This window comes from Pseudophryne corroboree, chromosome 2 (assembly GCF_028390025.1).
Source record: "Pseudophryne corroboree isolate aPseCor3 chromosome 2, aPseCor3.hap2, whole genome shotgun sequence".
Lineage (NCBI taxonomy): Eukaryota > Metazoa > Chordata > Amphibia > Anura > Myobatrachidae > Pseudophryne > Pseudophryne corroboree.
The window spans coordinates 1048766984-1048788928 of record NC_086445.1 but is presented as its reverse complement, the minus strand read 5'-3'; the positions used below and the strand labels follow the sequence as shown (position 1 = coordinate 1048788928).

At 49.4% G+C, this 21945-nt stretch overlaps 1 protein-coding gene across 1 annotated transcript in view; it reads left to right on the top strand.

The window, feature by feature from the left end:
* LOC135050399 (immunoglobulin superfamily member 3-like) overlaps nt 1-21945 on the top strand; it is a 100479-nt gene that overhangs the window by 36445 nt on the left and 42089 nt on the right. The window contains exon 5 of the mRNA XM_063956886.1: nt 19220-19615. Coding sequence (XP_063812956.1) covers nt 19220-19615 — 396 coding nt within the window. The remainder of the gene's footprint in view (nt 1-19219; nt 19616-21945) is intronic.

Genomic DNA, 21945 nt, shown 5'->3' with positions numbered 1-21945 from the left:
CAGGCCTGCCACAGCCAAAATATGTAAATGCCCATTCCACAAGGAAGGTGGGCTCATCTTGGGCGGCTGCCCGAGGGGTCTCGGCTTTACAACTTTGCCGAGCGGTTATTTAGTCAGGGGAAAACACGTTTGTAAAATCCTACAAATTTGATACCCTGGCTAAGGAGGACCTGGAGTTCTCTCATTCGGTGCTGCAGAGTCATCCGCACTCTCCCGCCCGTTTGGGAGCTTTGGTATTATCCCCATGGTCCTTTCAGGAACCCCAGCATCCACTAGGACGATAGAGAAAATAAGAATTTACTTACCGATAATTCTATTTCTCGGAGTCCGTAGTGGATGCTGGGCGCCCATCCCAAGTGCGGATTGTCTGCAATACTTGTACATAGTTACAAAAATCGGGTTATTATTGTTGTGAGCCATCTTTTCAGAGGCTCCGCTGTTCTCATACTGTTAACTGGGTTCAGATCACAGGTTGTACAGTGTGATTGGTGTGGCTGGTATGAGTCTTACCCGGGATTCAAAATCCTTCCTTATTGTGTACGCTCGTCCGGGCACAGTACCTAACTGAGGCTTGGAGGAGGGTCATAGGGGGAGGAGCCAGTACACACCACCTGATCGTAAAGCTTTACTTTTTGTGCCCTGTCTCCTGCGGAGCCGCTAATCCCCATGGTCCTTTCAGGAACCCCAGCATCCACTACGGACTCCGAGAAATAGAATTATCGGTAAGTAAATTCTTATTTTTTCTAAGATTGACCTACGCGGTGCGTACAATCTAATCCGAATAAGAGAGGGGGATGAATGGAAGACTGCCTTTAATACCCACTCGGGGCATTATGAATATTTGGTGATGCCTTTTGGGCTCTGTAATGCCCCGGCAGTCTTCCAGGATTTCATGAATGATGTGCTCAGGGAATATTTGGATAGATTCTTAGTTGTATACTTAGATGACATCCTAATCTTCTCCCATTCCCTGGAGGAACATCGGAAGCATGTACGCTTAGTCCTCCAGAAACTCAGAGACCACCGGCTTGGGGCGAAGCTGGAGAAGTGCGAATTTGAAGTTCAGCAAATCGCATTTCTAGGATATATTATCTCCCCAGAAGGTTTCCAAATGGAGGGTTCCAAGGTACAGGCTGTCCTGGATTGGGTGCAGCCCACTAGTTTGAAGGCGCTTCAGCGTTTCCTGGGCTTTGCGAATTTTTATAGACGATTTATCGCTGGATTTTCGTCTATAGTGGCGCCCTTGGTGGCACTCACTAAGAAAGGGGCGGATGTTGCTCACTGGTCTTGTGAGGCTAAAGCGGCTTTTGCCCGTCTCAAAAGGGCATTTGTTTCGGCCAAGGTGCTGCGACACCCAGATCCAGAGCGTCCTTTTGTGGTGGAGGTGGATGCCTCTGAGATGGGTATTGGGGCAGTGCTTTCTCAGATGGGAGTGTCAGATAATCGCCTTCATCCCTGTGCTTACTTTTCCCGTAAATTTTCGCCTGCCGAGATGAATTATGACGTGGGTAACCGGGAATTGTTGGCTATTAAGGATGCACTCGAGGAGTGGAGACACTGGCTTGAGGGGGCTAAGTTTGTGGTCTCAATTCTCACTGACCATAAGAATCTGGCATATTTAGAGTCAGCGAAGCGTCTCAATTCCAGGCAGGCACGATGGGCTTTGTTTTTTGCTCGCTTTAATTTTTTGATAACATATCGCCCTGGGTCAAAAAACATCAAGGCTGATGCGCTCTCGCGGAGTTTTGCTCCAATCCAGGAGACCACCGAGGAGCCGTTGCCCATTGTTTCCCCATCATGTATTAAAGTGGGCATTACCCAGGACCTCTTATCATTAGTCCTTAGAGCACAGGAGCAGGCTCCTCCAGACCTTCCGGTAGGTCTTTTGTTTGTGCCTCCTAGGTTAAGACAGCGAGTGTTCCTGGAATTCCATGCCAAGAAGTCTGCAGGTCACCCGGGTATTGCCAGAACTCGGGAGTTGCTATCTAGGGCGGTGTGGTGGCCCTCGGTGGCTAAGGATGTGGATCAGTGGGTTCGGGCATGTGACATCTGTGCCCGAAATAAGACTCCTAGAGGGGTTCCTGTTGGCCCACTACATCCACTCTCTATCCCATCTAAGCCATGGACCCACATTTCAATGGATTTTGTGGTGGACTTGCCCAAATCCTCGGGGATGACAGCCATCTGGGTTGTCGTTGACAGGTTTTCGAAGATGGCGCACTTCGTTCCACTGGTTGGGCTGCCATCGGCCAGACGCCTGTCTGAATTATTTATGCTGCATGTTGTGCGTCTCCACGGGTTGCCACTTGATGTGGTCTCTGACCGCGGATCCCAGTTTGTGGCCAAATTCTGGAGGGCATTTTGTTCCGATCTCCAGATTTCTGTCAGCTTGTCGTCGGGCTACCATCCGCAGTCTAATGGGCAGACTGAAAGGGTGAACCAGTCCTTGGAGCAGTTCCTCAGGTGTTATGTCTCCAAGTGTCAGACTGACTGGGTTGCTCATCTGTCCATGGCGGAGTTTGCCTATAACAACGCGGCTCACTCTGCTACAGGGATCTCTCCCTTCCTTTGTGTGTATGGGCATCATCCTAAGGCCAATTCTTTTGACCCCCTGGACTCCACGCCTGGTGGTTCCTCTGTGGTTTCGGTCCATAGAGGTATTTGGCGGAAAGTGAAGAAAGCCCTTGTGTCTGTGTCATTAGTGACCAAAAGGGTTTTTGATAAGCGGAAAAGACCCTGCAGCTTCAAATTAGGAGACTTCGTCTGGTTGTCTACCAAGAATTTGAAGTTGAGACAGCCATCTCATAAGTTAGGCCCCCGGTTCATCGGCCCTTATAAGATCACCAGGGTTATCAATCCGGTGGCATTTCAGTTAGATCTGCCCCGTTCTTTGGGTATCAATAAAACATTTCATTGTTCCCTTTTAAAACGGGCGATTAGTAATCCTTCTTCCAGTGGAAGACCTTCCCCTCTTCTGATACGTGGCCAGAGGGAGTTTGTTGTTGAAAGGATTCTTGACTCCAAGGTGGTTCGGGGTCGGCTGTCATTTTTGGTGCACTGGAAGGGGTATGGCCCGGAGGAGCGGTCGTGGGTGCGCAGTTGTGATCTTCATGCCCCCAGACTGATACGCTCTTTCTTCTCGCAGTTCCCCGATAAACCCGGTGGTAGGGGTTCTTTGACCCCTCGTCAGAGGGGGGGTACTGTTAGGGTCTCCTGCCCTGTGCTGCCACGTCGTCATGGCAACCGGGAGACAAGTGCTAGCGGAGTAACCTGAGCGCAGCTGATACTCCGGTTCGGGTCTTTTGCTGTGCAGTGGTTATAGGCTCTGTGCATGGCAGGGGATCCGGTGCTGGTTTTTGTGCTCACAGTCTGTGAGGTCTGAGTGGGGCGTGGACAGCACCTGCTTTATAAGGCCTCTTTTCAGGGTAAGCAGATGCTGCTGAATCTTTGTTGGTTAGTCAGTTTCTGAAAGTTAGCCAGTACTGTGTAGCTTTGTATTTGTTTGTTGCTTACTGCAAATAGGCCTGGGGATTTGGTATTACACTCTGCCAATCCAGACCTAGCAGTAAGACTGGAGTCAGTCGTTTAGCTTGCTGGGGTTCTGTTACTACTCTGTGAACTTAGCAAGTTTGCGGCTGTATTCTAAGACTTGCCTGTCTAATCCTGTCTCACTGTGCTAGGTGTCAGGGGTCAGTTTAGTGGCAGTAAACCGAACCTGTGCACTGCAAGTGAGAATTAGGATTGTGGAGAATCTCCTTGTGTCTATCATTCCATCTCTGACCAAGGAGTTTACTGCCACACCCGTTGGTAACCCTTTAGGGTTTTGCTGTTGCCCTTAGCAACAGCATTTCGTGTTTTCTATGTATTAAAACACAACATCTTGCTTTTCACATCTGAGCAGTTCTAATACAAGGGAGATACCCAGTTCCTTAGCCTCTGGGCTTCTCTGTTCACGTTGTGTGTATTTTGTTACCCTACCACCTTCTGTGTACGTTATGTCATATTCCCTAGTCTGTCTGTGAGTCCATTTGTTTTGCATAACAGTTCAAACACCAGTACATTCCTGCAGGCACTGGAGTGCATAACAGCCCTGACACCAGTACTTTCCTGCAGGCACTGGTGTGCATAACATTATGAAGGGCAACACTCTGAGGGTCGCGCTCACGTGACTCGGTGACGCGCGTCACGTGGTCGCTTCCACACAGTAAATACACGCACGGAAGACGGAAGTCCCCTAGGTCTCCTTGAGTGCCAGAATACACCTCGGGAGAAGGGACTCTGAATGTATAGTCATATGACCAATATAATGTGACCACAAATGACCAATAGGACTGCCTTTTTTCTGATCACGTGACGAGGTATGTCACGTGATCGGAACTATCTCACTTTGTTTATCTGTTTTAATGGGTTATATATACTCGTTTTTTAACTTTAACATAATTTATGAATAGATATTTAGTATGTATTTTGGACTAATTGTCCTTTGTTTAATTTTGGATGGTTTGTTTCTATACAATAGTAATCACCCAAACAGGTGACAACAATCAATCTATTAGTAAGAGTATAAATAGAGCACCTTATGTTTATGGACCTCATGCTCCTGAGGAAGCTGGATTTACCAGTGAAACGCGTTGAGCTTTTTCTGATCAACCTGAATCTACTTGCTCTATCTGGACTCTGCTCTCCACACCGGCTCGCCAAAGCCGTGTCCTCCTGGGCAATATTTGGACACATCTCCCATCACTGGATCTCTTCACCTAACTGACCCACCCCTACAGCTACACAAAGGACTTGTTCCAAGGCTGATGCTCACCTACAAGGGGAATTGGTAAATATCTTCTGAGTACAGTGAATATACAAAGGGAAGCTGTCCTAGCCTATAGGAATGGACAATCTAAACAGTGGAACATATGAATTATATCCAATTTTATCCAGATAAGCTCTATTCAAGCTTTTATTGCCACCCAGTGGCAAGAGGAATTCCTTCTTTTTTAAGAATTGTTATATGTGATATGCTATTAAATTGTCATTCTTTTTTATAGAACAAACCATCCGTTTATTATTATTATTATTATTATTATTATTATTATTATTATTATTAATTTACTATTAAGGTTATTATTACTATTATGTTTTACAATTATTGACATTATATTATCTTAAATTGATTCAGCCAGCGCAGGTACACACTCCTTTTTTCTACTGTTTAGTTTTGAGGGATTGACCTTCCTCCTACCTGCTGCTGTTGGCCGCGCACCTGCATATTTGCTATTTTACTGTCCAAGTTGTGCTGAGCTAGCCTACAGAACAGTGACACCTCCACTCACCAGCTCCCGCAGCCTGGTGCACTGAAGCTAGGTACACGCGTCCACTGCCGAACCACCTACCCAGCCACTGTCGAACCTGCTACCCAGCCACTGCCAAACCGGCTACACGTCCACTGCCATACCACCTACCCAGCCACTGTCGAACCTGCTACCCAGCCACTGCCAAACCGGCTACCCGGCCACTGCCATTTCGCCTACCCATCCACTGCCGAACCGGCTACCCGTCCACTGCCGAACCAGCTACCCGTCCACTGCCAAACCAGCTACCCGTCCACTGCCAAACCAGCTACCCGTCCACTGCCAAACCGCCTACCCGTCCACTGCCAAACCGCCTACCCGTCCACTGCCAAACCGGCTACCCGTTCACTGCCAAATCGCCTACCCAGCCACCGCCAAACCGGCTGCCCGTCCACTGCCGAACCAGCTACCCGTCCACTGCCGAACCGGCTACCGGGCCACTGCCGAACCAGCTACCGGGCCACTGCCGAACCAGCTACCGGGCCACTGCCAAACCGGCTACCCGTCCACTGCCAAACCGGCTACCCGGCCACTGCCGAACCGGCTACCCGGCCACTGCCAAACCGGCTACCCGTCCACTGCCAAACCGGCTACCCAGCCACTGCCGAACCGGCTACCCAGCCACTGCCGAACCGGCTACCCAGCCACTGCCGAACTCCACCCGTGAATCACGAGAATAAGGAGAAATAGCAATAACATCATTATCACCCAATCACCCTGGGTGGCCCCTTCTTGCATCGTCATAATAACAACACTGGGGGGCAAGTAAAAAATAGGAAACTCTGGGGTAGGTAAGAAACTGGAAGAGATGAGACCCCAGCAGTAACATTACAGACACAGCATTCCCGCAGGTGATCTCAGCAACTTGCACAATATCTACTAAATGTCTTTTCTCTAACGTCCTAGTGGATGCTGGGGACTCCGTAAGGACCATGGGGAATAGACGGGCTCTGCAGGAGACATGGGCACTTTAAGAAAGAATTTGGATTCTGGTGTGCTCTGGCTCCTCCCTCTATGTCCCTCCTCCAGACCTCAGTTTGAATCTGTGCCCGGACGAGCTGGGTGCTATTTAGTGAGCTCTCCTGAGCTTGCTATAAGAAAGTATTTTGTTAGGTTTTTTTATTTTCAGGGAGCTCTGCTGGCAACAGACTCTCTGCTACGTGGGACTGAGGGGAGAGAAGCAGCCCTACTCTCTGCAGATAGGTCCTACTTCTTAGGCTACTGAACACCATTAGCTCCAGAGGGATCGTACACAGGATCTCACCCTTTGTCGTCCGATCCCGAAGCCGCGCCGCCGTCCCCCTCGCAGAGCCGGAAGACAGAAGCCGGGTGAAAGAAGCAAGAAGACTTCGAAATCGGCGGCAGAAGACTCCAGTCTTCACTGAGGTAGCGCACAGCACTGCAGCTGTGCGCCATTGCTCCCACACTACACCCACATACTCCGGTCACTGTAGGGTGCAGGGCGCAGGGGGGGGGGCGCCCTGGGCAGCAAATAGGACCTCTTGGCAAAAGTTAGACATATATACAGTTGGGCACTGTATATATGTATGAGCCCCCGCCATAATAGTGTACAGAAACGCGGGACAGAAGCCCGCCGCTGAGGGGGCGGGGCTTCTTCCTCAGCACTCACCAGCGCCATTTTCTCTCCACAGCTCCGCTGAGAGGAAGCTCCCCAGGCTCTCCCCTGCAGATTCACGGTAGAAGAGGGTAAAAAGAGGGGGGGGAACATAAATTAGGCGCAAAAACATTATATACAGCAGCTACTGGGTTAACACTAAGTTACTGTGTGATTCCTGGGACATATAGCGCTGGGGTGTGTGCTGGCATACTCTCTCTCTGTCTCTCCAAAGGGCCTTGTGGGGGAACTGTCTTCAAAAAAGACATCCCCTGTATGTGTGGTGTGTCGGTACGCCTGTGTCGACATGTTTGACGAGGAAGGCTATGTGGAAGCAGAGCGGGGGCAAATGAATGGGGTGTCTCCGCCGACGGCGCCGACACCTGATTGGATGGATATGTGGAAGGTTTTAAATGATAATGTTAATTCTGTCACGATCCGGGTATCTGGACGCCATTTCTTACCTATCAGATGCCTCCTAAGGCTGGCTCAGCGCTCCAGGACTGGATCCCATCTGTCATCCTGATGTGCACATTCCCGCATCCTCGCCTGTCTCTCTGGACGCAGTCACAGTAATGCCTTATACATATGGCATGGCGTCTCCCGCGGCCTCCGCCGCCGTCCCTGAGCTTCTGCATTCAGAGTGGCGATTACGTCAGCCGCGGCCTCCGCTGTGTCCGCGTGGTTGGATGTGCATCTGTCAGCCTGGCGTCTCCTGTCTCCGGTGGCCGGCGCCGCCATTACTGTTTTCCAGACCACATGGATTACAATCCAAACTTCCCTCCAAGTGTCTGCATGGGCGCAGCCATCTTGGATTCTGTCAGCTGATCATTCCTACCAATCCGTTGTCAGTATTATTAATTTGCATAATTGCCTAGCCAATGCCTTCCTTGCTGCAGGTATAAATAGGTTGTGCCTGAGCAAGGAAGGCGTCAGTGCTTTGGTTGTCAAACCTAGTTCCAGTTTGTCTCTCTTCTGTGAATGTCTTCCAGGTTCCAGCTCCTGTCTCCAGACTTCTGCTATAGAGACCCGCACCAGCATTCCATCTGCGGTGTAGCCTGACTCTCCGATCCATTCTGGACTCACCTGTTTCCAGCTACAACATCACCTGCTTCCAGCTCAGCTTCCAGCAGTGTACAGCTTCTCTTAAAGGGCCGGTGTCCTTTCTGCAGTTTACCACTCTCCACCGGTATTATTATTTCTCCGCTCTCAAATTCTACATTTCATCTACATTGCATCGCTCTCAAGCTTTATTTATTATTTAACTGGTTCCAGCCAGTATCCACTCCGTGCCAACACCTGTCTGGTTCTAACCAGTACCCACAGCAGCATTTTATCTACAGCAGTCCAGCTTTCCCTGGAACACCAGCTGGTACGACCCTGGGCTTTCCTCATTGCTACAGTTGAGCCTGGTAAGGACTTTCCAACTTGCAGATAATAAGAACTGTCTCATACCACCAGAGCTCTGTGGCCCCTGCCACCCTGTAGTACCCAGGAACTGTATTATTATTTCTCTGCTGATTTTTATGTTACTTTTTTCTGCTACTGTGATGCATGGAGTTTGTCATAAATAAATATCATTGACTTTTACTCTAGTTGTCGTGGTCACGCCTTCGGGCGGTTTCTCTTCATGTTACTTACATGTCCAGGGGTCTGATACAACCTCCCAGGTTCCGGTACATCTCAGCCCCTACAACTGAGGCTGCCTTCCGTCAGCTCAGGCCCTCAGTTGTGACAAATTCCTTGCATAAAAGGTTAGATAAAGCTGAAACCTTAGGACAGTCAGGGTCTCAGCCCATGCCTGATCCGATGTCGCAGAGGCCGTCAGTGTCTCAGAAGCGCCCACTATCCCAAATTGTTGACACAGATACCGACATGGATTCTGACTCCAGTGTCGATTACGATGATGCAAAGTTACAGCCTAAATTGGCTAAAGCTATACGTTATATGATTATAGCAATGAAGGATGTGTTGCACATCACAGAGGAAACCCCAGTCCCTGACAAGAGGGTTCATATGTATGGGGAGAAAAGGCAAGAGGTGACCTTTCCCCCCTCACACGAGCTAAATGAGTTATGTGAAAAGGCTTGGGAATCTCCAGATAAAAAACTGCAGATTTCCAAGAGGATGCTTATGGCGTATCCCTTCCCGCCAACGGACAGGTTACGCTAGGAATCCTCCCCTAGGGTGGACAAAGCTCTAACACGCTTATCCAAGAGGGTAGCCCTGCCGTCACAGGATACGCCACCCTAAAAGATGCTGCGGATAGAAAGCAAAAGGGTACCCTGAAGTCCATTTATACACATTCAGGTACCTTGCTAAGGCCGGCAATTGCGTCGGCCTGGGTGTGTAGTGCTGTAGCAGCATGGACGGATACCTTATCTGAGGAACTTGATACCTTAGACAAGGATACTATATTAATGACCCTGGGTCATATAAAAGACGCTGTCCTATATATGAGAGATGCTCAAAGAGACATTAGCCTACTGGGCTCTAGAATAAATGCAATGTCGATTTCTGCCAGAAGGGTCCTGTGGACTCGGCAATGGACAGGCGATGCCGACTCAAAAAGGCACATGGAGGTTTTACCTTACAAGGGTGAGGAATTGTTTGGGGAGGGTCTCTCGGACCTGGTCTCCACAGCTACTGCTGGAAAGTCAAATTTCTCTATCGTCCTAGTGGATGCTGGGGTTCCTGAAAGGACCATGGGGAATAGCGGCTCCGCAGGAGACAGGGCACAAAAAGTAAAGCTTTCCGATCAGGTGGTGTGCACTGGCTCCTCCCCCTATGACCCTCCTCCAAGCCTCAGTTAGATTTTTGTGCCCGGCCGAGAAGGGTGCAATCTAGGTGGCTCTCCTAAAGAGCTGCTTAGAGAAAGTTTAGCTTAGGTTTTTTATTTTACAGTGAGTCCTGCTGGCAACAGGATCACTGCAACGAGGGACTTAGGGGAGAAGAAGTGAACTCACCTGCGTGCAGGATGGATTGGCTTCTTGGCTACTGGACATCAGCTCCAGAGGGACGATCACAGGTACAGCCTGGATGGTCACCGGAGCCTCGCCGCCGGCCCCCTTGCAGATGCTGAAACATGAAGAGGTCCAGAATCGGCGGCAGAAGACTCCTCAGTCTTCTAAAGGTAGCGCACAGCACTGCAGCTGTGCGCCATTTTCCTCTCAGCACACTTCACACGGCAGTCACTGAGGGTGCAGGGCGCTGGGAGGGGAGCGCCCTGGGAGGCAAATGAAAACCTATTTGGCTAAAAAATACCTCACATATAGCCTCCGGGGGCTATATGGAGATATTTAACCCCTGCCAGAATACACTAAAGAGCGGGAGACGAGCCCGCCGGAAAAGGGGCGGGGCCTATCTCCTCAGCACACAGCGCCATTTTCCTTACACAGCTCCGCTGGTCAGGACGGCTCCCAGGTCTCTCCCCTGCACTGCACTACAGAAACAGGGTAAAACAAGAGAGGGGGGGCAAAATAGTGGCAAAAATTATATTATAAAAGCAGCTATACAGGGAGCACTTATTATAAGGCTATCCCTGTCATATATAGCGCTTTTGGTGTGTGCTGGCAAACTCTCCCTCTGTCTCCCCAAAGGGCTAGTGGGGTCCTGTCTTCGTTAAGAGCATTCCCTGTGTGTCTGCTGTGTGTCGGTACGTGTGTGTCGACATGTATGAGGACGATATTGGTGTGGAGGCGGAGCAATTGCCAAATATGGGGATGTCACCTCCTAGGGGGTCGACACCAGAATGGATGCCTTTATTTATGGAATTACGGGATAGTGTCAACACGCTAAAGCAGTCGTTTGACGACATGAGACGGCCGGACAATCAGTTAGTGCCTGTCCGGCGCCTCAAACACCGTCAGGGGCTGTAAAACGCCCTTTGCCTCAGTCGGTCGACCCAGACACAGGCACTGATTCCAGTGGCGACGGTGACGAATCAACCGTATTTTCCAGTAGGGCCACACGTTATATGATTTTGGCAATGAAGGAGGCGTTACATTTAGCTGATACTACAGGTACCACTAAACAGGGTATTATGTGGGGTGTGAAAAAACTACCTATAGTTTTTCCTGAATCAGAAGAACTAAATGATGTATGTGATGAAGCGTGGGTTGCCCCCGATAAAAAGATGCTAATTTCAAAGAAGTTATTAGCTTTATACCCTTTCCCGTCAGAGGTTAGGGCGCGCTGGGAAACACCTCCTAGGGTGGACAAGGCGCTCACACGCTTATCTAAACAAGTGGCGTTATCCTCTCCTGAGACGGCCGCACTTAAAGATCCAGCAGATAGGAGGATGGAAAATATCCAAAAAAGTATATACACACATACAGGTGTTATACTACGACCAGCTATAGCGACAGCCTGGATGTGCAGTGCTGGAGTAGCTTGGTCAGAGTCCCTGATTGAAAATATTGATACCCTGGATAGGGACAATGTTTTACTGTCTTTAGAGCAAATAAAGGATGCATTTCTTTATATGCGTGATGCACAGAGGGATATCTGCACACTGGCATCACGGGTAAGTGCTATGTCCATTTCGGCCAGAAGAAGTTTATGGACGCGACAGTGGTCAGGCGATGCGGACTCAAAACGGCATATGGAAGTTTTGCCGTATAAAGGGGAGGAGTTATTTGGAGTCGGTCTATCAGATTTGGTGGCCACGGCTACAGCCGGGAAATCCACCTTTTTACCTCAAGCTACTCCCCAACAGAAAAAGACACCGACTTTTCAACCGCAGCCCTTTCGTTCCTTTAAAAACAAGAGAGCAAAGGGATATTCATATCTGCCACGAGGCAGAGGAAGGGGGAAGAGACACCAACAGGCAGCTCCTTCCCAGGAACAGAAGCCCTCCCCCGCTTCTACAAAAGCCTCAGCATGACGCTGGGGCTTCTCAAGCGGACTCGGGGGCGGTGGGCGGTCGTCTCAAGAATTTCAGCGCGCAGTGGGCTCACTCGCAGGTAGATCCCTGGATCCTGCAAATAATATCTCAGGGGTACAGGTTGGAACTAGAGACAGATCCGCCTCGCCGTTTCCTGAAGTCTGCTTTACCAACGTCCCCCTCCGAAAGGGAGACGGTTTTGGAAGCCATTCACAAGCTGTACTCTCAGCAGGTGATAGTCAAGGTACCTCTTCTACAACAGGGAAAGGGGTATTATTCCACTCTATTTGTGGTACCGAAGCCGGACGGCTCGGTAAGACCTATTCTAAATCTGAAGTCCTTGAACCTGTACATAAAGAAGTTCAAGTTCAAAATGGAGTCACTCAGAGCAGTGATAGCGAACCTGGAAGAAGGGGACTTTATGGTGTCCTTGGACATCAATTATGCGTACCTCCACGTTCCAATTTACCCCTCACACCAGGGGTACCTCAGGTTCGTTGTACAAAACTGTCACTATCAGTTTCAGACGCTGCCGTTCGGATTGTCCACGGCACCTCGGGTCTTTACAAAGGTAATGGCCGAGATGATGATTCTTCTTCGAAGAAAAGGCGTATTAATTATCCCATACTTGGACGATCTCCTAATAAGGGCAAGGTCCAGAGAACAGCTAGAGAGGGGATTAGCACTGTCTCAAGAAGTGCTAAAACAGCACGGCTGGATTCTGAATATTCCAAAATCCCAGTTAATGCCGACAACTCGTCTGCTGTTCCTAGGGATGATTCTGGACACGGTTCAGAAAAAGGTTTTTCTCCCGGAGGAAAAAGCCAAGGAGTTATCCGAGCTTGTCAGGAACCTCCTAAAACCAGGAAAGGTGTCTGTACATCAATGCACAAGAGTCCTGGGAAAAATGGTGGCTTCTTACGAAGCAATTCCATTCGGCAGATTCCATGCACGAATTTTCCAGAGGGATCTGTTGGACAAATGGTCAGGGTCGCATCTTCAGATGCACCAGCGGATAACCCTGTCTCCAAGGACAAGGATATCTCTTCTGTGGTGGTTGCAGAGTGCTCATCTATTGGAGGGCCGCAGATTCGGCATACAGGATTGGATCCTGGTGACCACGGACGCCAGCCTGAGAGGCTGGGGAGCAGTCACACAAGGAAGAAACTTCCAGGGAGTGTGGACGAGCCTGGAAACGTCTCTTCACATAAACATTCTGGAACTAAGAGCAATCTACAATGCTCTAAGCCAGGCAGAACCTCTGCTTCAAGGAAAACCGGTGTTGATCCAGTCGGACAACATCACGGCAGTCGCCCATGTAAACAGACAGGGCGGCACAAGAAGCAGGAGTGCAATGGCAGAAGCTGCAAGGATTCTTCGCTGGGCAGAGAATCATGTGATAGCACTGTCAGCAGTGTTCATCCCGGGAGTGGACAACTGGGAAGCAGACTTCCTCAGCAGACACGACCTTCACCCGGGAGAGTGGGGACTTCATCCGGAAGTCTTCCACATGCTGGTAACCCGTTGGGAAAGACCAATGGTGGACATGATGGCGTCTCGCCTCAACAAAAAACTGGACAGGTATTGCGCCAGGTCAAGAGATCCGCAGGCAATAGCTGTGGACGCGCTGGTAACGCCTTGGGTGTACCAGTCGGTGTATGTGTTTCCTCCTCTGCCTCTCATACCAAAAGTATTGAGAATTATACGGCAAAGAGGCGTAAGAACGATACTAGTGGTTCCGGATTGGCCAAGAAGGACTTGGTACCCGGAACTTCAAGAGATGATCACGGAAGATCCGTGGCCTCTACCTCTAAGGAGGGACTTGCTTCAGCAGGGTCCCTGTCTGTTTCAAGACTTACCGCGGCTGCGTTTGACGGCATGGCGGTTGAACGCCGGATCCTAAAGGAAAAAGGCATGCCGGAAGAAGTCATTCCTACTTTGATTAAAGCAAGGAAGGAAGTAACCGTGCAACACTATCACCGCATTTGGCGAAGATATGTTGCGTGGTGCGAGGATCGGAGTGCTCCGACGGAGGAATTTCAACTGGGTCGATTCCTACATTTCCTGCAATCAGGATTGTCTATGGGTCTCAAATTGGGATCTATTAAGGTTCAAATTTCGGCCCTGTCGATTTTTTTCCAAAAAGAATTGTCTTCAGTTCCTGAAGTCCAGACTTTTGTTAAGGGAGTGCTGCATATACAGCCTCCTGTGGTGCCTCCAGTGGCACCGTGGGATCTCAATGTGGTTTTGGAATTTCTAAAATCTCATTGGTTTGAACCACTAAAAAAGGTGGATTTAAAATATCTCACATGGAAAGTGACCATGTTACTAGCCCTGGCTTCGGCCAGGAGAGTGTCAGAACTGGCAGCTTTATCTTACAAAAGCCCATATCTGATTTTCCATTCGGACAGGGCAGAACTGCGGACTCGTCCGCATTTTCTCCCTAAGGTGGTGTCAGCATTTCATCTGAACCAGCCTATTGTAGTGCCTGCGGCTACAAGTGACTTGGAGGACTCCAAGTTACTGGACGTTGTCAGAGCATTAAAAATATATATTGCAAGGACAGCTGGAGTCAGAAAATCTGACTCGTTGTTTATATTGTATGCACCCAACAAGATGGGTGCTCCTGCGTCTAAGCAGACGATTGCTCGTTGGATCTGTAGCACAATCCAACTTGCACATTCTGTGGCAGGCCTGCCACAGCCTAAATCTGTAAAGGCCCACTCCACAAGGAAGGTGGGCTCATCTTGGGCGGCTGCCCGAGGGGTCTCGGCATTACAACTTTGCCGAGCAGCTACGTGGTCAGGGGAGAACACGTTTGTAAAATTTTACAAATTTGATACTCTGGCTAAGGAGGACCTGGAGTTCTCTCATTCGGTGCTGCAGAGTCATCCGCACTCTCCCGCCCGTTTGGGAGCTTTGGTATAATCCCTATGGTCCTTTCAGGAACCCCAGCATCCACTAGGACGATAGAGAAAATAAGAATTTACTTACCGATAATTCTATTTCTCGGAGTCCGTAGTGGATGCTGGGCGCCCATCCCAAGTGCGGATTATCTGCAATAATTGTACATAGTTATTGTTAACTAATTCGGGTTATTGTTTAGGAAGCCATCTTTCAGAGGCTCCTCTGTTATCATACTGTTAACTGGGTTTGATCACAAGTTGTACGGTGTGATTGGTGTGGCTGGTATGAGTCTTACCCGGGATTCAAAATTCCTCCCTTATTGTGTACGCTCGTCCGGGCACAGTACCTAACTGAGGCTTGGAGGAGGGTCATAGGGGGAGGAGCCAGTGCACACCACCTGATCGGAAAGCTTTACTTTTTGTGCCCTGTCTCCTGCGGAGCCGCTATTCCCCATGGTCCTTTCAGGAACCCCAGCATCCACTACGGACTCCGAGAAATAGAATTATCGGTAAGTAAATTCTTATTTTTTTGCCATATGTTCCCTCACAACCTAAGAAAGCACCGTATTACCAAATGCAGTCCTTTCGATCACAAAAAGGCAAGAAAGTCCGAGGTGCGTCCTTTCTTGCCAGAGGCAGGGGCAGAGGAAGGAAGCTGCACAACACAGCTAGTTCCCAGGAACAGAAGTCCTCCCCGGCTTCCACTAAATCCACCGCATGACGCTGGGGCTCCACAGGCGGAGCTAGGCCCGGTGGGGGCGCGTCTCCGAAATTTCAGCCACAAGTAGGTTCACTCCCAGGTGGTTCCCTGGGCAATAGAGATTGTGTCTCAGGGATACAAGCTGGAATTCGAAGAGATGCCCCCTCACCGATACCTCAAATCGGCCCTGCCAGCTTCCCCATTAGAGAGGGAAATAGTGTTAGCTGCAATTCACAAATTGTATCTTCAGCAGGTGGTGGTCAAGGTTCCCCTCCTTCAACAAGGGAAGGGTTATTATTCGACCATGTTTGTGGTACCGAAACCGGACGGTTCGGTCAGACCCATATTGAATTTAAAATCTCTGAACATATACCTGAAAAGGTTCAAGTTCAAGATGGAATCGCTCAGAGCGGTCATTGCAAGCCTGGAAGAGAGGGATTTTATGGTGTCTCTGGACATAAAGGATGCATACCTTCATGTCCCCATTTATCCACCTCATCAGGCGTACCTCAAATTTGTGGTACAGGATTGTCATTACCAATTTCAGACGTTGCCGTTTGGTCTCTCCACGGCACAGAGAATATTTACCAAGGTGATGGCAGAAATGATGGTACTCCTGCGAAAGCAAGGGGTCACAATTATCCCATACTTGGACGATCTCCTCATAAAAGCGAGGTCAAGAGAGCAGTTACTGATCAGCGTAGCACGCTCTCTGGAAGTGTTAGGACAGCACGGCTGGATTCTGAATATTCCAAAGTCGCAGTTGATTCCTACGACTCGTCTGCCCTTCCTGGGCATGATTCTGGACACAGACCAGAAGAGGGTTTATCTCCCGATGGAGAAGGCTCAGGAACTCATGACACTGGTCAGAGACCTATTAAAACCAAAAAAGGTGTCAGTGCATCACTGCACACGAGTCCTGGGAAAGATGGTGGCATCATACGAGGCCATTCCCTTCGGCAGGTTCCATGCGAGGACCTTTCAATGGGATCTCCTGGACAAATGGTCCGGATCACATCTTCAGATGCATCGGTTAATCACCCTATCCCCCAGGGCCAGGGTGTCTCTCCTGTGGTGGCTGCAGAGTGCTCACCTTCTGGAGGGCCGCAGATTCGGCATTCAGGACTGGGTCCTGGTGACCACGGATGCAAGCCTCCAGGGGTGGGGGGCAGTCACACAGGGAAGAAATTTCCAAGGCCTGTGGTCAAGTCAGGAGACTTGCCTTCACATCAACATCCTGGAACTAAGGGCCATATACAACGCCCTACGTCAAGCGGAGTCCCTACTTCGCGACCAACCGGTTCTGATTCAGTCAGACAACATAACCGCAGTGGCTCATGTAAACCGCCAAGGCGGCACAAGGAGCAGAGTGGCGATGGCGGAAGCCACCAGGATTCTTCGCTGGGCGGAGAATCACGTAAGCGCATTGTCAGCAGTGTTCATCCCGGGAGTGGACAACTGGGAAGCAGACTTCCTCAGCAGACACGACCTCCACCCGGGAGAGTGGGGACTTCATCAAGAAGTCTTCACACAGATTACAAGTCGGTGGGAACTACCACAGATAGACATGATGGCGTCACGCCTCAACAAGAAGCTACAGAGCTATTGCGCCAGGTCAAGGGACCCTCAGACGGTAGCTGTAGACGCCCTGGTGACACTGTGGGTGTTCCAGTCGGTCTATGTATTTCCTCCTCTTCCTCTCATACCCAAGGTACTGAGGATAATAAGGAAAAGAGGAGTAAGAACAATTCTCATTGTTCCAGATTGGCCATGAAGGACTTGGTATCCAGATCTGCAAGAATTGCTCACAGAGGATCCGTGGCCTCTTCCTCTAAGACAGGACCTGTTGCAACAGGGACCCTGTCTCTTCCAAGACTTACCGCGGCTGCGTTTGACGGCATGGCGGTTGAACGCCGGATCCTAGCAGAAAAGGGTATTCCGGAGGAGGTCATTCCTACGCTGATAAAGGCTAGGAAGGACGTAACAGATAAACATTATCACCGGATATGGCGAAAATATGTTTCTTGGTGTGAGGCCAGCAATGCTCCTACAGAGGAGTTTCAGCTGGGCCGTTTCCTTCACTTCCTTCAGTCAGGAGTGGATTTGGGCCTGAAGTTAGGCTCAATTAAGGTCCAGATTTTGTCCCTTTCCATTTTCTTTCAAAAGGAGTTGGCTTCTCTGCCAGAAGTTCAGACGTTTGTGAAAGGAGTCCTGCATATTCAGCCTCCTTTTGTGCCTCCAGTGGCACCTTGGGATCTTAACGTTGTGTTGAGTTTCCTGAAAATCACACTGGTTTGAACCACTTAAAACAGTGGAGTTGAAATATCTCACGTGGAAGGTGGTCATGCTATTAGCCTTGGCTTCGGATAAGCGCGTGTCAGAATTAGCGGCTTTGTCTCATAAAAGCCCATATCTGGTTTTCCATATGGATAGAGCGGAATTGAGAACACGTCCACAATTTCTGCCAAAAGTGGTCTCATCCTTTCATATGAACCAACCTATTGTGGTGCCTGCGGCTACTCGTGACTTGGAGGATTCCGAGTTACTGGATGTGGTCAGGGCTTTAAAAGTTTATGTAGCCAGAACGGCTAAAGTCAGGAAAACTGAGTCGCTGTTTATCCTGTATGCATCCAACAAGCTGGGTGCTCCTGCTTCAAAGCAGACTATTGCTCGCTGGATCTGTAACACGATTCAGCAGGCTCATTCTGCGGCTGGATTGCCGCAGCCAAAATCAGTGAAAGCCCATTCCACTAAGAAGGTGGGCTCTTCTTGGGCGGCTGCCCGAGGGGTCTCGGCATTACAGCTATGCCGGGATTCACTACGATATGCCGGCGGTCGGGCTCCCGGCGACCAGCATACCGGCGCCGGGAGCCCGACCGCCGGCTTACCGACAGTGTGGCGAGCGCAAATGAGCCCCTTGCGGGCTCGCTGCGCTCGCCACGCTACGGGCACTACGCGCACCACACTATTTTATTCTCCCTCCAGGGGGGTCGTGGACCCCCACGAGGGAGAATAAGTGTCGGTATGCCGGCTGTCGGGATCCCGGCGCCGGTATACTGTGCGCCGGGATCCCATCAGTCGGCATACTGAAGACCACCCCTATGCCGAGCAGCTACTTGGTCGGGTTCAAACACATTTGCAAAGTTCTACAAGTTTGATACCCTGGCTGAGGAGGACCTTGTGTTTGCTCATTCGGTGCTGCAGAGTCATCCGCACTCTCCCGCCCGTTTGGGAGCTTTGGTATAATCCCCATGGTCCTTACGGAGTCCCCAGCATCCACTAGGACGTCAGAGAAAATAAGAATTTACTCACCGTTAATTCTATTTCTCGTAGTCCGTAGTGGATGCTGGGCGCCCATCCCAAGTGCGGAATGTCTGCAATACTTGTATATAGTTATTGCTTACATAAAAGTTATGTTATAGTTGCATCAGGGTTTATTTGATGCTCTGTAATTGTTCATACTGTTAACTGGGTAAGGTTATCACAAGTTATACGGTGTGATTGGTGTGGCTGGTATGAGTCTTACCCTGGATTCCAAATCCTTTCCTTGTAATGTCAGCTCTTCCGGGAACAGTTTCTCTAACTGAGGTCTGGAGGAGGGGCATAGAGGGAGGAGCCAGAGCACACCAGTATCCAAATTCTTTCTTAAAGTGCCCATGTCTCCTGCGGAGCCCGTCTATTCCCCATGGTCCTTACGAAGTCCCCAGCATCCACTACAGACTACAAGAAATAGATTTACCGGTAAGTAAAATCTTATTATTTCCCCAGGTAACCGCGGCCGGAGGGTCATACTCAGCACTGATGTATCAGCGGTCTATGAAGGGAAATCGGTGAAGTACCAGTGTGCGGTGCCCGGACCCCCCGTGGCGATGTCTGTGGGCTGGTATAGGATGGGGTCAGCGGCACAGCCGGTGGAGGTGGCATCACTACAGGCTGATGGAGAGCTGCGGGTGGGAGAGGATTATGTCCAGAGGTACCAGAGAGGCCACCTAGCGGCGCAGAAAGTCACCCCGGGGCTCTACGTCCTGAGATTGGACAGAGTAACGCAAAGCGATGGCGGAGAATTCATCTGCAGCGTGACAGAAAGGATACAGGAACGGGAGGACGTGTGGGAGAATGTGACCACGGAAAGTAATGTCATACACATCACCGTCACACCCCTAGGTGAGTCATAGACCTACCGCCATCATCTGTGTAATACACGTGTCATCATGTACCGTGTCAGTATCTTACCCCTACCGCCATCATACATGTAATACACATGTCACCATGTACCGTGTCCTCTTCCCGTGTTAGTATCTTACCCTTACCGTCATCATACATGTAATACACATGTCACCATGTACCGTGTCCTCTTCCCGTGTTAGTATCTTACCCTTACCGTCATCATACATGTAATACAGGTGTCACCATGTACCGTGTCAGTATCTTACCCCTACCGCCATCATACATGTAATACACATGTCACCATGTACCGTGTCCTCTTCCCATGTTCGTATCTTACCCTTACCGTCATCATACATGTAATACACATGTCACCATGTACCGTGTCCTGCACATCACTGTCACACCCCTAGGTGAGTCATAGACCTACCGCCATCATCCATGTAATACAGGTGTCACCATGTACCGTGTCCTCTTCCCGTGTCAGTATCTTAGCCTTACCATCATCATACATGTAATACACGTCACCATGTACCGTGTCAGTAACTTACCCCTACCGTCATCATACATGTAATACACATGTCACCATGTACCGTGTCCTCTTCCCGTGTCTGTATCTTACCCTTACCGCCATCATCCGTGTAATACACGTGTCACCATGTACCGTGTGCTCTTCCCGTGTCAGTGTCATACTCCTACCATCATCATACGTGTAATACATGTGTCACCATGTACCGTGCCCTCTTGCCGTGTCAGTGTCATACTCCTACCGTGCCCCAGTTTGGTGTCAATATCATACCCCTAGGTGAGTCATAGACCTACCTTCATCATACGTGTAATACACGTGTCACCATGTACCGTATCCTCTTCCCGTGTCAGTATCATACCCCTACCATCATCATACGTGTAATACATGTCACCATGTACCATGTAAGTATCTTACCCCTACCGTCATCATATGTGTAATTCACGTGTCACCATGTACCGTGTGCTCTTCCCATGTCCGTATCTTACCCTTACCGTTATCATACAAGTAATACAGGTGTCACCATGTACCATGTCCTCTTCCAGTGTCAGTATCTTACCCCTACCGTCATCATATGTGTAATACACGTGTCACCATGTACCGTGTCCTCTTCCCATGTCAGTATCTTACCCCTAACGTCATCATACGTGTAATTCACGTGTCACCATGTACCGTGTCCTCTTCCCATGTCCGTATCTTACCCTTACCGTCATCATACATGTAATACAGGTGTCACCATGTACCGTGTCCTCTTCCAGTGTCAGTATCTTACCCCTACCATCATCATATGTGTAATACACGTGTCACCTTGTACCGTGTCCTCTTCCCGTGTCAGTATCTTACCCCTAATGTCATCATATGTGTAATACACGTGTTAGTATCTTACCCTTACATTCATCATACGTGTAATTCACGTGTCACCATGTACCACCGTGTCCTCTTCCCATGTCCGTCCGTATCTTACCCTTACCGTCATCATACATGTAATACAGGTGTCACCATGTACCGTGTCCTCTTCCAGTGTCAGTATCTTATCCCTAGCGTCATCATACATGAAATACACGTGTCAACATGTACCGTGTGCTCTTCCCATGTCCGTATCTTACCCCTAGGTGAGTCATAGACCTACCGTCATCATACGTGTAATATGTGTCACCATGTACCATGTCCCCTTCCCATCACAGTATCATACCACTAGGTGAGTGCCACCATCATACGTGTAATACACGTGTCACCATGTACTGTGTCCTTTTCCCGTGTCCGTATCATACTCCTAGGTGAGTCATAGACCTACCATCATCATACGTGTAATACACGTGTCACCATGTACGTGTCCTTTTCCCATTTCCATATCATACCCCTAGGTGAGTCATAGACCTACCATCATCATACGTGTAATACACATCATCATGTACCATGTTCTTTTCCCATGTCAGTATCATACTCCTAGGTGAGTCATAGACCAACTGCCATCATCCGTGTAATACACGTGTCACCATGTACCATGTGCTCTTCCTGTGTCAGTATCTTATCCTTACCATCATCATACGTGTAATACACGTGTCACCATGTACGATGTCCTTTTCCTGTGTCAGTATCATACTCCTAGGTGAGTTATAGACCTACTATCATCATACGTGTAATACACATGTCACCATGTACCGTATCCTTTTCCCATGTCCGTATCATACTCCTAGGTGAGTCATAGACCTACCATCATCATACATGTAATACATGTGTCACCATCTACCGTGTCCTTTTCCCATGTCCATATCATACTCCTAGGTGAGTCATAGATCTACCA